The sequence below is a fragment of the Megalobrama amblycephala genome, linkage group LG12 (assembly GCF_018812025.1).
Source record: "Megalobrama amblycephala isolate DHTTF-2021 linkage group LG12, ASM1881202v1, whole genome shotgun sequence".
Classification (NCBI taxonomy): Eukaryota; Metazoa; Chordata; class Actinopteri; order Cypriniformes; family Xenocyprididae; genus Megalobrama; species Megalobrama amblycephala.
In genome coordinates, this window is record NC_063055.1 from 39,050,595 (window position 1) to 39,066,087 (window position 15,493).

A 15,493-nucleotide genomic window follows, 5' to 3' on the forward strand; every position below is an offset into this window, starting at 1 on the left:
CTCTGATCAGACGGGTTTGATGCGGGGCGTTCACATCGGGTGTGTTCTGTTCCCAAACAACTGGACCAGCAACAGTGTAACATGTTTTGATGGCAGTTCAGCAACTGTTTAAACACTGCCACACATTGTACATACATGTAAATCAATTGTTTAGTAACATGCAGTCAATAGAGTAATGGTGTTTGTGTGTTTTTCAGATCAGTGCGAGCGGCAGTGAGTGGACGGAGTGAAGCCCATCGTCTAGCAGAAGAAAATGAGCGAACTCGACCAGTTGCGTCAGGAGGCTGAACAGCTGAAAAACCAGATCAGAGTCAGTGGCTGCATGCACTACATGACATACACACGCTTGACAATCAATACACATATTATGATACCGTACGCTGCCACACGTCACATTATGACAACTGGGACGGGACTGAGGCTACGTTAATCGGATACATTTTCAGGACTCGACATTAAAGGATTAGTTCATTTCAGAATTAAAATTTCCTGATAATTTACTCACCCCCATGTCATCCAAGATGTTCATGTCTTTCTTTCTTCAGTGGAAAAAAAATGAAGGTTTTTGATGAAAACATTCCAGGATTTTTCACCATATAGTGGACTTCACTGGGGTTCAACGGGTTGAAGGTCCAAATGTCAGTTTCAGTGCAGCTTCAAAGAGCTCTACATGATCCCAGACGAGGAATAAGAGAAATCTTCTCTTATCTAGAGAAACAATCGCTCATTTTCTAAATAAAATAAAAATGTATATACTTTTTAACCACAAATGCTCGTCTTGCACTGTTCTGCGACCCTTAATCCTCATCTGGGATCATGTAGAGCTCTTTGAAGCTGCATTAAAACTGTAATTTTGACCTTCAACCATTTGAAGGCCATTGAAGTCCACTATATGGAGAAAAATCCTGGAATGTTTTCCTCAAAAACCTTAATTTCTTTTCAACTGAAGAAAGAAAGACATGAACATCTTGGATGACAAGGGGGTGAGTAAATTATCAGGAAATTTTAATTCTGAAGTCAACTAATCCTTTAAGCCTTGTCATGTGCTCGTTTTCTAACAAGTAAATCGGTCATTCATTTGTCCGAGTAAAAAAGTTCCTTGAAAAATTGGATTTTTTGTGGTGTAAATATAATTTATTCTGAAGCAATATTCTTATTCACCTTCATGTTTTGATGCAGGACAGCAATTGCGAGTACGTTTTCTGTCATCTTTGCGGGAATGTAATAAGTAATATTTATTATTAGCAACGCTCATTACACTCCCTCACTGATTTTGTCACAGATTTGTGTGTTTTTACTCAAACACTGACATGCAGTGCCATAAGCAGGCCTGATGAGTGAGTGATGAGTTTTTATCTTAAGCTGGGTTCACACTGTAGAGTTTTGGCCATCTGAGATAAATATTGACAACCCTTCCTAGGCCAAAATCTGAAGTCTTTGATCGTTAGTTTGAGATGTTCACCAACAGCCGATTAATGACCATTGCGATCAAATTTTACCTGAAGTGTCAGAAGATCTCACAGTCACAGAACGAGTCACGGATTGAAGATGACACTCCAGAGGAGTCTTCTAGCGTTCGTCCGTTTTTAATGCATCTTAAATGTCGAACAGTCTGACAAGCAACCGTCGTAAAAGACTATTGTATATCGTGCAGTGTGCACCAACTGCCACAAGCAACAAGACATTTTGCCACTCACTAAGTATAATTTCAGTCATGTGACACATTGGCACAAAATCCACGAGATGGAAAACCGAAGTGCACTTCACTCTTTCTGGATGGTGCCTGGTTATGACACTTCTTTGCATCGTTACTTCTGTATCTGTCCAAAGTTTTGTATTTGTTAATGTGGCTTTATCTGTGTTTTTCTTCTGAAGGATGCACGGAAAGCATGTGCGGATGCCACCCTCTCTCAGGTAGGACTTTTTACACATTTCACATATAGACTTCTCAAATCATGTTGTTTTTAGATGGAGTTTGGGTGTCTTTTGAACTAGATTTTGTTCTCTTGTGTTTCTGGCAGATCACAGCCAATATTGAGCCTGTGGGGCGGATTCAGATGCGCACTAGACGGACACTGAGGGGCCACTTGGCGAAGATCTACGCCATGCATTGGGGCACTGACTCAAGGTGATCCATGAGCCCTGTGCCATGAACTAGTACAGCTGTGACGGTTCATCCGTGTTGAGGTTAATAGTGCAGAGGAGTCATGTTTTATGATCTCCAGCAGGCTGATCAACACATCTAAGATGATTTTCATGTGTCCTAAAACACACCCCATGTTGACCACGATGCCCGCTGAAGCAGTGAAAAACAAAAAAATCTCTTCATAGGATATGAATCAATGGCAGTGCTCATAACAATGGATTGTTGTGACTTACAGTTCATCACAAATACTTCCTCTAAACTAGGAATGCATGATATTACTGGAACGCCATCAGAATTGAATTTAATCAGCATCGGCCCAATATGAAAAATTATGCAGATATGCTTTGCTACGATAACATGTTGATTATTTGCCTGCGATAGAGTTAAAAAATTAGTTGGAAAAATATTGAATTTCGGCAAAAATCCAATATCATGCATCCCTAATCTAAGCACACCAACCTCCATTTAGGGCTAGAATAGAATACAAACAACATATGCAATATAAAATCATAGTGAAAATAGATATTATACTTAATAATGATGAATATTACATGTTGTTTTAAGGCGGTCTGATTTAAACACAAGTGTCTTCGTTTGGCATTAAGGAAATCCTTAGAGGATCCGTGTGTATTTCAGTGCCTGTATTCTTCATAGAAATAGAAGCAGCAGCTCATCTCCTCATCTGTGTCACTGCTGTCATTTAACTTTGTGTCAAGCTGTAACTACCACGAACATTTCTAATTACATAAATCTTTAGTTACATTGAAACCGGAGCACTTTGCGTTCACTATGCGTTTGCATTCGACATGTTTTATATACATTTGATATTGATCAGACTTCACATAATGATCATTGTGCTCATTGTTTCTTTATTTCCACCCTCTCTCTGTGTTTTCAGGCTTCTTGTTAGTGCTTCCCAGGATGGAAAACTTATCATCTGGGACAGCTATACTACAAACAAGGTAAAAGTGAAAGTCAATGCCATGTGTGAACTGACGGTTTCATTTAGTGTTAAATAACTTCTGAGCCTGGATTCTCTCAACTGACTTCATGAGGTGCATCCTGTGATGCTTTTAAAACTTTATTAATGATGGGACTGTATTTATTTCACAGTTCCTGGTACCAATTTCAGTACCATACTAAAAACTATATAGCCTATTTTAATATTTGGAGGAGGAAAAAAACAAGCTGTCAATCACACTGAAGCTGTCAATCACTTCAGCGCGAGTTCTGCACTCTTACAGAAAACTCCCATATTGATTAAAAAAAATGTCTAGACTGCATGATGAATCACTTATTTACATTGTGTTTGTACAGGGGTTGGACAATGAAACTGAAACACTGGCCAATATATTGTTGGAGGTTTCACGCCTATATATATCTAGACTAATTTTACATTCCTTCAGTAAGAACAGAGTGTGAAGGTTGAATTAGCAGAGCAATAGCACAGCTAAAATATTGCAATCCACACAACATAATGGAAGACATATCAGAGTTCGAAAGAGGACAAATTGTTGGTGTGCGTCTCGCTGGCTCATCTGTGACCAGGACAGCAGGTCCTGGAACATCCAACAGGAATGTCGAAGCAAGAGGAAGCTGTCTGAAAGGGATGTCCAGGTACTAACCTGAATTGTATTCAAAAAACATAAAACCACAGCTGCCCAACTCAATGATGCCCAAATTAATTGTGCATCTCGACTCTCCTCTTTCCATCAAAACTGTTAGTCAGTATTCATGGTTGGGCTGCTATAGCCAAACCTTTGGTTACATGTTCTCCGAGTCCACCTTCACTGTCTTTTCCACATCCGTGGGAGTTACGGTGTAACACCCTTCTGTTGCTGCCCAGAGTGAAGCACAGGCGGTGGATCAGTGATGGTTTGGGCTGCAATATCATGGCATCCTATACTGTGCTTGATGGGTGCGTCACTGTTACCGAACCATTCTGGAGGACCATGTGCACCTAATAGTTCAAACATTAGCCGCTTTTCCACTGTCAGGCCAGTGCGAGCCAGGGCTAACAACGTGCCGTGCTGGGCCAATAGCCTCGGACCTCGAGCACTGAGGCCAATATCAAGTTGCGTTTCCACTGTTGGCCCAGTAGCCCCGCAGCGCTGCCCTAAAACCCGCCCTTAACACATCTCCATAGAACAACATCACGTAACCCCACCATTACACCAGCTGACTGAAAACTAGCTAGATCACAAAATGAGCATGACAGAAGCGAACGTTTGGGCTTTACTTAAAGACTTAAGATTCCAACATCAATGTTTGACCAATGTTTTACAGAAAAAAAACATTAAAATAACAGTAATGTATTAATTTGTGTCAGGTGTGCATATCAATCATGCTGAATCAAACTGGTTTTTACCATTTCACATAAAAAGAGAACACATACCTATTCATTTGCACCTGCTTCCATTTATTTACGATCACAAGAATGCACAAAACAACTCAATTAATGCTTTTAAAATTTAAAATCCAAAGGCTTACACATTTAGAAACATATTGATAAAATATCATGTTTACGTCACATTTCTGAGCATTCTTATTAAAGGGTTAGTTCACCCAAAAATAAAAATGTCATTAATTACTCGCCCTCATGCCGTTCCACACCCGTAAGACCTTCGTTCATCTTCAGAACACAAATTAAGATATTGTTGATGAAATCCAATGGTTCAGTTCATTCACAGCAATGCCATTCAAACTCTCAAGGTCCATAAAGGTACTAAAAACATATTTAAATCAGTTCATGTGAGTTCAGTGGTTCTACATTAATATTATAAAGCTACAAGAATATTTTTGGTGTGGCAGAAAACCCTGAAAATAATGACATTTCAACAATATCTCCTGATGGGCCGATTTCAAAACACTGCTTCATGAAGCTTCTGAGCTTTATTAATCTTTTGTTTCGAATGAGTGATTCGGATCTCCAATCAAACAGCAAAACTGCTGAAATCACGTGAATTTGGCGCTTCGATTCACTGATTCGATTCATAAAGCTCTGAAGCAGTGTTTTGAAATCGGCCCATATAGATATTGTTGAAAAGTCTTTTTGTTTTTTTGGCAGGCCTCATGCGGTGATCAGAATCCCCATCGGATCACAAGGAAGTTATTTTTAAACACTCACTGGTGTCTGAAAGTGAATTTTGAGCTGAAAGTTGTTTAAAATGTCTAAATGTTGAGGTTAGCTGGTGGCCTGATATAATAACATGGGAAATGAGCAGCGGTGTTGACCGTCTCCTGACTCTAGCTCCGCCTCTGTTCAAGCCTCAGTTGGTCTGCTTTTGGACCAAGGTATTCGGCGGGCCAAAAAACCCTTGCCATTGGCCCCGTCGAGGCCCGATCAAGCCCCAGAAGTGGAAACACTACTGGCCCTTTGTACGCCTTTGGCCTTTGGCCTGACAGTAGAGACATGGCCCTGAAGGTGTTCATGTATCAGCATGATAATGCACCAATACACACAGCAAGACTGGTGACAAAATGGTTTGTTGAACATGAAAGTGAAGTTGAACATTTCCTATGGCCTGCACAGTCACCAGATCTGAATATTTCTGAGCCACTTTGGGGTATTTTGGAGGAGCGAGTCAGGAAACGTTTTCTTCCACGAGAATCACTGTTACCCCCTTTCCACCAGCACGAACCGGGTGCTAGTTCAGAGCTAGTGCTAGTGCTAGTTCGGAGTTGGTTCAACTGACAAGCCTTCTAAGAAGCGGTTTGCCTTTCCACGGGCTAGAGAGCAGCACAGAGCCAGGTCTTACGTCACTGTATATGTCTCATATTTCACAGCAAAGCTAGTGCTGCAGCGCCAAACACAAACACACCAAGCTTTTTCGGGATGCATCGGCTTCCCGCAGAGCGATCGGCGCATGACATCAAAGCACCGCGAGAACGATCCAAAAGCACAAGGAGTCGTATGCTCTACAAACGCTCCCGTGGACCCGAGTCACCTGCCAAATCGGTCCGCGCTGCTCCGATGCATCTCGAACAAGCCTTCCATCAACAATCGCGGATGTTTCACTACTGTTGATGCTCATGGCTTTGCGAACCTACATCGTCATCCAAGAACGGCTCACCGTAATTTGTATATTAATGGAGATTACAATCGAGCTGCATTAGCTCGATTAGCTGCTATTTCAAAAATGGCGGTCACAAGTTTCTTGTTGGTCACGGTAACCCCGTCCACAGTCCCTGACGCAAGCCGTTCTTACTTCTAGCCCAGCAATGTTTTGGTGCTACTTATGAACCACTTTTCCTGGTTCGGATCTGGTGCTTTGGGTGTCGAAAGACAAAGTACTGATTTGAAACTAGGCTCTGGCTCCGAACCAGCGCTCAAACTGCCTTGGTGGAAAAGGGGTAATAATGACCTGAACACTGTTCTGGAAGAGGAATGGCTCAAAACCCCTCTGGCCACTGTGATGAATTGATGCTGTATTGGCCGCAATAGGAACCATACAATTAGTTTACCATACTAATAAATGATTGTGGTCTAAAACCAGGTATTTCAGTTTCATTATCCAGTCCCTGTACTTTGGTTATAATGAACATGAACATGCATATTTTGATCAATTCATGTGCTCAACAGACATGTCTGTGATTGGCTACAATGCTCACTGCTTTGAGAAATACGTTGTAAATGGAAACCAACCATTTCTGAAGTTTCGATTGGCACCAGTACCTTTGACAACTCTAAATGGGGGTGATCTCTATTTAGCAGAAATGATTTGCATTGCCTCCAAATATTTATTTCTCAAAGCTTCTAAATGAAACATTAAAGGAACCGGAATTGTTTAGAGGAATCAAAACCACGATCGAAATTCCTTTTTTTCCTGTGATGATTGTGCAATGACACAAGTAGAGCCGGCAAACCTGTTTTTATATTCTTATAAATCTTTTCATCTGTAAACTAGTTGATACAGATTCAACATTGGCAGCGGATGTGTCATATGAAAACTAAACCACTTTGACGTGTTAATGTGTAGGTGCACGCTATTCCGCTGCGCTCCTCGTGGGTGATGACTTGTGCATATGCGCCGTCTGGAAACTATGTGGCCTGTGGAGGCTTGGATAACATTTGCTCCATCTACAACCTAAAGACCCGTGAGGGGAACGTGCGTGTCAGCCGTGAGTTGGCTGGACACACAGGTAACCGTTTTCCCAAAATCTTATCTACATTTAAGCCTTAGTGTTTTTAAAGGACTGGGCTGAATTTGTGTCGTGTTCTGCTCTCCTTCCTGCCATTTAACTGCTGTTTTTACACAGGCTATCTGTCCTGCTGCCGTTTTGTGGATGATAACCAGATTGTCACTAGCTCAGGCGACACCAGCTGGTGAGTTTGGGTACTGCTTTGGAACAAAACACTCGTGCTTATCAGCTTTATAGTTTACCCATGACATTGTCAACATACTTGAATATATGTTCGGCCAGTGCATATATAGAGACTATAGGTTGAAACTGATGATCTTGTAAATTTGTCTGCTTTGTTTCTAAATGAACACAAGTCATTTCACAAGAGCTGTTTTTAATGTTAAAGTAGCATTCATTTATTTTCATGAGTGCTGGATCAGATCTGTTAACAGACCACATTACGAGATAAATAATAAGAAATGGAAATAAATTGTGGTTATGATCAATTTTATACAGGTTGTTATATTTGTACCACTAAACAGCAACCAATTGAGATGTTATAAATGACTCAAATAATGATGATAATAAAGTTTAGCTGTCTTTACTATTAAGTTTTTCAAGAAAGAAGCTTTTCACAGTTCTTTGAGTTTTCTTTTTTTTCACATGTGAAAACTGTGGAAGCTTGTATCCGGCATGGAATTAAAAAAAAAAAAAAAAAAAAAAAAAAAATGTGATCCTCGCAATTCCGAGTTTATAACTCACGATTCTGACTATTTTCCTCGTAATTCCAAGTTTATAACTCATAATTCTTTTTTCCTCGCAATTCCAAGTTTATAACTCACGATTCTGACTATTTTCCTCGTAATTCCAAGTTTATAACTCATAATTCTTTTTTCCTCGCAATTCCAAGTTTATAACTCACGATTCTGACTATTTTCCTCATAATTCCAAGTAGTGTTGTCACGGTACCAAAATTCCAGTAGTCGGTACCGATACCATGAAAATTTTACGGTTCTCGGTACCAATTTCGGTACCACAGCAAAATCTATTTTACTATTTTATATAGCCTATTTTAAAAACATTAAATATGATTTGGAGTGTGTGTGTTTGTGTGTGTGTGTGTGTGTGTGTATATATATATATATATATATATATATATATATATATATATATATATATATATATATATATATATATATATATATATATATATTTAGGCTACCTCAATGAAATAAATTTTGAAATATAAAATAAATAAATAAATGCTCAAACATCCATTTTGTACTGTTGAAAAAACCAGCATATGCTGGTAAGGTAGGTTTTGAAGCTGTATGCTGGTCAAGTGCTGGTCCTAAACTGGTCCATGCTAGTCCTAAGCTGGTCCTGGACCAGCATAAACCAGCTCAAACCAGCATACCAGCTTCAAAACCTACTTTACCAGCATATGCTCGTTTTTTCAACAGGGGTAACAGACGTGCGTGTTTATTTTAGCTATATCGTCAGTGAAACAACACACTACAGCCTGTAAAACTATGAAATATAAGTAAATAATGGTAACCTAAATAATAAGAAAGTTAAATATTATTTCAAAAAGCATTCGTTTTTTATTTCCACACAAAGATGCGTCATATAGCCAAAGTCCCGTTATTCTATAGTCTTTAATATAGCCTACCGCTCTACGCTTTGAGAGGGATGTGGGACACGAGCAGGAAAGAGACCATTTCTCTTTAATAATATCTTCATGTTATCTCCTGATGTTACAAACAACTGACACTTGTTGTAAAAGGTCTGAAGAGCGAGTTTTATCTTCAGACATTCAGGCTATGTTTGATTTTGCGCTGTCAGAGAAAACGAAAGTAAAAATCACCGGCGTGCGTGAAACACGCTATACAAATAAACTTGACGCGCCTTATAAAGTCTAATAACAAGCGCAAACTGTGTTAAATAGAAATTGACGTGCAAGCAAAAAGGTTTCTGTCCTACGGTGTTTTTTCTACTTTACCACAGTAAAGAATGTGAATAGCCTATAATAGGCCTAAATGCGAACGAAAGAAAGAAACGTTTATAATCCCCTGTGTGAGTGAAGATTTGGGAAAATAAACAGAGATTCCATGTTCAGTGGAATAACTAATGGAATATTGTTTAATTCTCTGATAATCAGGTGACCAGATCGCGATTTGCAAAACAGAACACAAAGCTTAAATGGACTCACGTCTCTCTCTCTCATTCAGCATGAACCAAAATGTTTCCATGGCTGCGATGTCACATTTAATTTCTAACCTATTATTTCTTCTGTAAACAAAGCTTTGTGCTTCACTCGTATCATATTCACGTAAATACTGCCACAGTCCTATCAGTGGGTACCGAATACCCGGATTCTCGGTACTACCGGTACTACAGAAATGCTGGTATCGTCACATTTTCAAAATTTCAGTACCGACTTGGTACCGAAGTACCGGTACTTTTGACAACACTGCTTCCAAGTTTATAACTCACGATTCTTTTTCCTCGCAATTCCAAGTTTATAACTCACGATTCTGACTATTTTCCTCGTAATTCCAAGTTTATAACTCACGATTCTGACCTTTTTCCTCGCAATTCCGAGTTTATAACTCACAATTCTTTTTTCCTCGCAATTCCAAGTTTATAACTCACGATTCTGAGCATTTTCCTCACAATTCCGAGTTTATAACTCATGATTCTGACTTTTTTCCTTGCAATTCCGAGTTTATAACTCACGATTCTGACTTTTTTCCTCGCAATTCCGAGTTTATAACTCAAGATTCTGACTTTTTTCCTCGCAATTCCGAGTTTATAACTCAAGATTCTGACTTTTTTCCTCGCAATTCCGAGTTTATAACTCATGATTCTTTTTTCCTCTCAATTCCAAGTTTATAACTCACGATTCTTTTTTTCCTCGCAATTCCGAGTTTATAACTCACGATTTTGACTTTTTTCCTCTCAATTCCAAGTTTATAACTCACGATTCTTTTTTTCCTCGCAATTCCAAGTTTATAACTCACGATTTTGACTTTTTTCCTCGCAATTCCGAGTTTATAACTCACGATTCTGACTTTTTCCCTCGCAATTCCAAGTTTATAACTCACGATTCTTTTTTCCCTCGCAATTCCAAGTTTATAACTCATGATTCTTTTTTCCTCTCAATTCCAAGTTTATAACTCACGATTCTTTTTTTCCTCGCAATTCCGAGTTTATAACTCACGATTTTGACTTTTTTCCTCTCAATTCCAAGTTTATAACTCACGATTCTTTTTTTCCTCGCAATTCCAAGTTTATAACTCACGATTTTGACTTTTTTCCTCGCAATTCCGAGTTTATAACTCACGATTTCAACTTTTTTCCTCGCAATTCCGAGTTTATAACTTGCAATTCTTTTTTCCTCGCAATTCCAAGTTTAAAACCCACGATCCAGACTTTTTTTTTCTTCGTAATTCTGAGTTTATAACTTAAGATTCTGACACAATTCTGGCAAGTCGCAAATAGTTTATAACTTTTTTTAATTTATTTTTTTTTATTCCGGGTCAGAAACAAGCTTCCATTATAACAATGAAATCATATCAACATTTCTTAGAAGGGTGTACTTTATTATTATTATTAGCTTACTATTTCACAATACTAATATTAATAACTGGAACTTCCTGCATCGTGTTTTGTTTGTTGTTTCTTCCAGTGCTCTGTGGGATATTGAGACCGGGCAGCAGACAACCACGTTCGCAGGTCACACCGGTGATGTGATGTCACTGTCTCTGGCCCCAGACACCCGTCTGTTTGTGTCAGGCGCATGTGACGCCTCTGCCAAGCTGTGGGACGTCAGAGAAGGCATGTGCAGACAAACCTTCACCGGCCACGAGTCCGACATCAACGCTATCTGTGTAAGCAGCAGCCGCGTGCACTCACAGAAATACACACGTATGTTTCACGTGAAGTTAGTAACCCTGTTATCTCCTCTCAGTTTTTCCCCAACGGAAATGCATTTGCCACGGGCTCAGATGACGCCACCTGCAGGCTGTTTGACCTGCGTGCCGATCAGGAGCTGATGGTTTATTCTCACGACAACATCATCTGTGGGATCACCTCCGTGGCCTTTTCCAAAAGCGGACGCCTGCTGCTCGCCGGCTACGACGATTTCAACTGCAACGTGTGGGATGCTCTCAAAGCCGACCGCGCAGGTCAGTGTGAAAGATATTCTGCAGCGATGTTGATGCACTTATAACTTATTTCACAAACACACATCTAAAACTTCAGAATTACAAGTGATGATGATGATGATGATGAAGCCAATGGTTTGTGTGATCAAACACACCTAAACAAACTAATCAGGCAGGTGTGTTTAAACCAATGAAGGACCGGCGAAATGCTTTCCCTCCTCCCAGTACCGGTCAGCAACCTTGCGGCTGCATTTTGAACCAACTGCAAGCGATATAAAGACGAACGATTGAGACACATGTGTAGTGCGCTGCAATAATCAAGTCTAGAGGAGATGAAGGCATGGGTAACTATCTCCAGATCCTTAAATGCGAGCAAAGATTTTAATTTGGCTATTTGCCTCATAAAAAGCTGCTCTTTACCACAGTGCTTATCTGTTTCTCAAAATTTAGATCTGTGTCAAACGTCACACTTAAGTTTTTATGACAATGTCATATGTCAATGCTTCAAAGCATTTAAACGGAGCAGAATAAGATGAATCAGAGCTATGAGGAATGCAAATCTGTGTATCATCAGTGTAACAATGATGTGAAATATTATATTTCATCATTATAGAACCCAAGAGGAGCATGTACAGTATAGACAAAATAAAATAGGTCCCAGCAAGGAACCCTGAGGTATCCCACATTTAAAAATCGTAATTATGCTTAATGTTTAGCCGGAAGTGTATTTATGTATGATATTGTTTTATTATCCAAACATCCTTATGAGAGTTACATCGTTTTATTTCAAATGAATGTCAACAGGTGGGAGAAAAACATTAGATGCACGTCAGTTTGGTATAAAATGACATATTTTGTGTTTGCAGGAGTTTTGGCAGGTCATGATAACCGCGTCAGCTGCTTGGGCGTCACTGATGATGGGATGGCTGTGGCTACAGGCTCCTGGGATAGTTTCCTTAAGATCTGGAATTAAAGCCGCAAGGTAAACGGAGCAGTTTTGGCTACTTGTCATTTAACAGGCTACAGGGTTCTGTTCCTGATGCTTTTCCAGACAACAAGCAGCACATTTATTTTTGGACCCCAGATGCATCAGAAATGTTGTCGATTTCATCTGATGAGGAGCCGTATCATTCTTTACGACTCAGATTTGCAAATAAATAGTTGTAATGAGCTGATGCCTCAGAATCAAGTCTCCATCAGCTGCACAAATGCATCTCTACTGCCATCTGCTGTTACAAATAGATTTTTGGGTCACGGCTGATCATGGAACAGCATTCTTGTCACCTAAATACAAGGTCCCTGCAGGTCCTTAAAAAGACTTGGATCAGTTGGATCAAATTGAAAGATGTAAAAAGTCTTAAATATTATAAGAAAAGTCTTAAGCATTTAATATGTCATAAATTTTGCTCCAGCTTGTTTAATGAACTTAATTTAAAAAATGTCTTGTAAATTTGATTTTAAGAAAATGTTTTTTTCCCTTTCTTCCCAGATCGCATCCGGACTCTAAAGGTTGACTGGAAGACCATTCCAAAATGAAATTGTTCGATTTTATTCTCCTCTCTCCTTCTCAAACACAACAGAACTGACCCCAACATCTATAAACGACAAAAGAGCAAAAATTTCTCCTTTTGGAAAAGAAAAAAAGAGCACAATTGTTACACTCAGCTAGATTGTAGTTGGTAAAGGGGTGAAAGTTGATAATTGTGCATCCTTCTGGGACCATTTTCTGAGAACATAAAGACACTCATTCCACTGCTATTGTCATTATGCTAACGTCATTATCTTTAACACGAAAGCAGGCGTTTTTTCTAAAAGAAACTTGCTCGATAGCTTTATGGGCCTTTTTTGGACCTCTCCCCCCAGTCAGGATCGCAGGCTTGTTTTTTGTCTTCTAGTTTTTAAATATTTTGGGATCAAATTTGTTGTTAAGAATTAAAACATTCTCAATGTTGTCAAAATCTCTCAGAGCTTCTTTACGTAAAGGATTTGATCAGGGGTCCACTAGCTGCTATCAGGCCTGTATATTTAGTCCCGGGAAATTCGATTATTAACTTCTTCTTTTTTTTTTTTTTTTGGTCTAGTTGCAATTTTTTTTTGTTTGCACAAGTAATACAGTTTTGCAAATATGTTAACTAACCAAGCACGTGCTGTTCATGATGATGAATGCTCGATTTTCGAAGATGAAACCATGTCAATTTTAACCATACTTCCTCTCATGCTTTTTTGGAAAATGTCGAGTAATTCAATGAAGATTAACCAATCATTTTAATAATTTTATTTTATATTTTTCTTATCCAATTTTTTCTCTCTTTGATGTGGAGGATGTTGAAGGAGGGGTGGGCAGTTCTTCATTTTTTTTGGGTTTCGACAGAGGTGCCCGTTTTGTGCTTGGAAAACAGTTACTACTCTGTGAATGACATGTTGTATAAATCAATGTTTGAAAATAATGATATTGAAAACTTTTTAAGTTAAAAAATCAACAAAAAAAATCTTATTTTGGTTGTCTGCCATGGGTGGGAAACTCGTAGAATCGCATGCTGTAGAATTGCTTAAAAGAGGTGCATATGGAACTAAGTCCTTGATGTTTTCTTTTTTTTGTTTTTTAAAAAATAACCTGTTAAATAGATCACCACAGTATTTATTTTACTTTTTTCTTTTTTTTTTCTTTTGCTACTCTGTGCATACACAATTTAGTTTAACTTTCAAAGCTATGCACTTAAGAGAAGCAAACATGTTGATCACAAAAATGAATGGTGAGTTGTTCTGTCCCTGGAGAGTTTGTGAATCCCCACAAACACACACACACACACAAACACACACACTTGCACACACACACACTGACCCTGTACAAACACAAACACACACTCAAATAACTAGAACAAAGAAATATCTCTCTCTCTCTGTAGCAAAAGAAAAATTTCAGATACAAAGACAGTGCTAGAGACATTTTGTAACAAACAGGTTTTCTGTTCTTTAATAAAAAAGGAAAAAAAAAATAACGCAGCATTTGAATGGCAGAACTTTTCTGTCATTCCCTCTCGACATGTATCAAGAAAAGCGCTCTTTCCTTAGCTGTAGTGGCATTTCTTCCATTCTGTTATTTCTCTGCAACATTCTGTACAAAAACAAAAAAGTGCTGTCGTTGTGCGTTAGGCCTGGAGTTGGCAAGAAAAATAAAAGACTAAAAAAATAACTAAATTTGCTTTTCTTTCTCCCTCTCTTCCCTGTCCTCTCCTCGCCCTCTCTCCATACGAATAACTTACAGCTCTGCATCCCCCACTGTACCCTTATCCATCTTTTGTATTTAATTTTAAAGTCAGTGTACAACAGAAAGCTGGATGCAAGATAGAAACTATATTAAAATGTACTGTTATTTAAGATGTAATAAAAGCAGTTTGAGACGATCTTATGTTGTTTCTCTTTTTTAATGAATTCATGATTTACTGCCATCTTCAGCATTCCTGAAAGGATATGAGACATGCAATATTGCATTATGCACAAAGGGCAGTAAAATATATTTTTTCTTGCCAAAGACTGAAGGTTATGCACAGGTTTTGTCTATAGGTGGTGGTATAGCAAAACTTTTATAGTATTCTTAGGGCACAGAGTCGTATGCTAATTTACATTTCTTCAATAGCGTGGTCAGAAGACCACAGTTTGGCCACAATATACCATAAAATAATTATAATAATAAATAATAAGCACTTTACATATGGAAGGGGGAATCTCCTCAACCACCACCAATGTGCAGCATCAACCTGGATGACAATGGCAGCCATATTGCGCCCGAACACCCACCAGCTTTTTGTTGGAGAGGAGACCGAGTGATAAAGCCAATCAGTATATGAGGATGATAAGGAGGCCATGATGGACAGAGACCAATGGGCAAATTTGGCCAGGATGCCGGGGTTACACCCCTACTCTTTTCGAAGGACATCCTGGGATTTTTAATGACCACAGAGAGTCAGGACCTCGGTTTAACGTTGCATTCGAAATAACCAAATAACAGTAAATACATTACTGATAACTATACTCCTCAGTCTAATTGCATTTC

General features: G+C 38.9%; 1 protein-coding gene across 1 annotated transcript in view; it reads left to right on the top strand.

The window, feature by feature from the left end:
• Window positions 1–14,843, top strand: part of gnb1a (guanine nucleotide binding protein (G protein), beta polypeptide 1a) — a 49,449-nt gene extending 34,606 nt beyond the window's left edge. Inside the window, exons 2-11 of the mRNA XM_048211087.1 lie at window positions 198–310; window positions 1,876–1,914; window positions 2,022–2,128; window positions 3,045–3,108; window positions 7,126–7,288; window positions 7,406–7,472; window positions 10,962–11,163; window positions 11,244–11,460; window positions 12,306–12,421; window positions 12,929–14,843. Of these exons, the coding sequence (XP_048067044.1) occupies window positions 254–310; window positions 1,876–1,914; window positions 2,022–2,128; window positions 3,045–3,108; window positions 7,126–7,288; window positions 7,406–7,472; window positions 10,962–11,163; window positions 11,244–11,460; window positions 12,306–12,412 (1,023 nt within the window). The 5' untranslated portion in view covers window positions 198–253 and the 3' untranslated portion in view covers window positions 12,413–12,421; window positions 12,929–14,843. The remainder of the gene's footprint in view (window positions 1–197; window positions 311–1,875; window positions 1,915–2,021; window positions 2,129–3,044; window positions 3,109–7,125; window positions 7,289–7,405; window positions 7,473–10,961; window positions 11,164–11,243; window positions 11,461–12,305; window positions 12,422–12,928) is intronic.
• The last annotated feature ends 650 nt before the right edge of the window (window positions 14,844–15,493 follow it).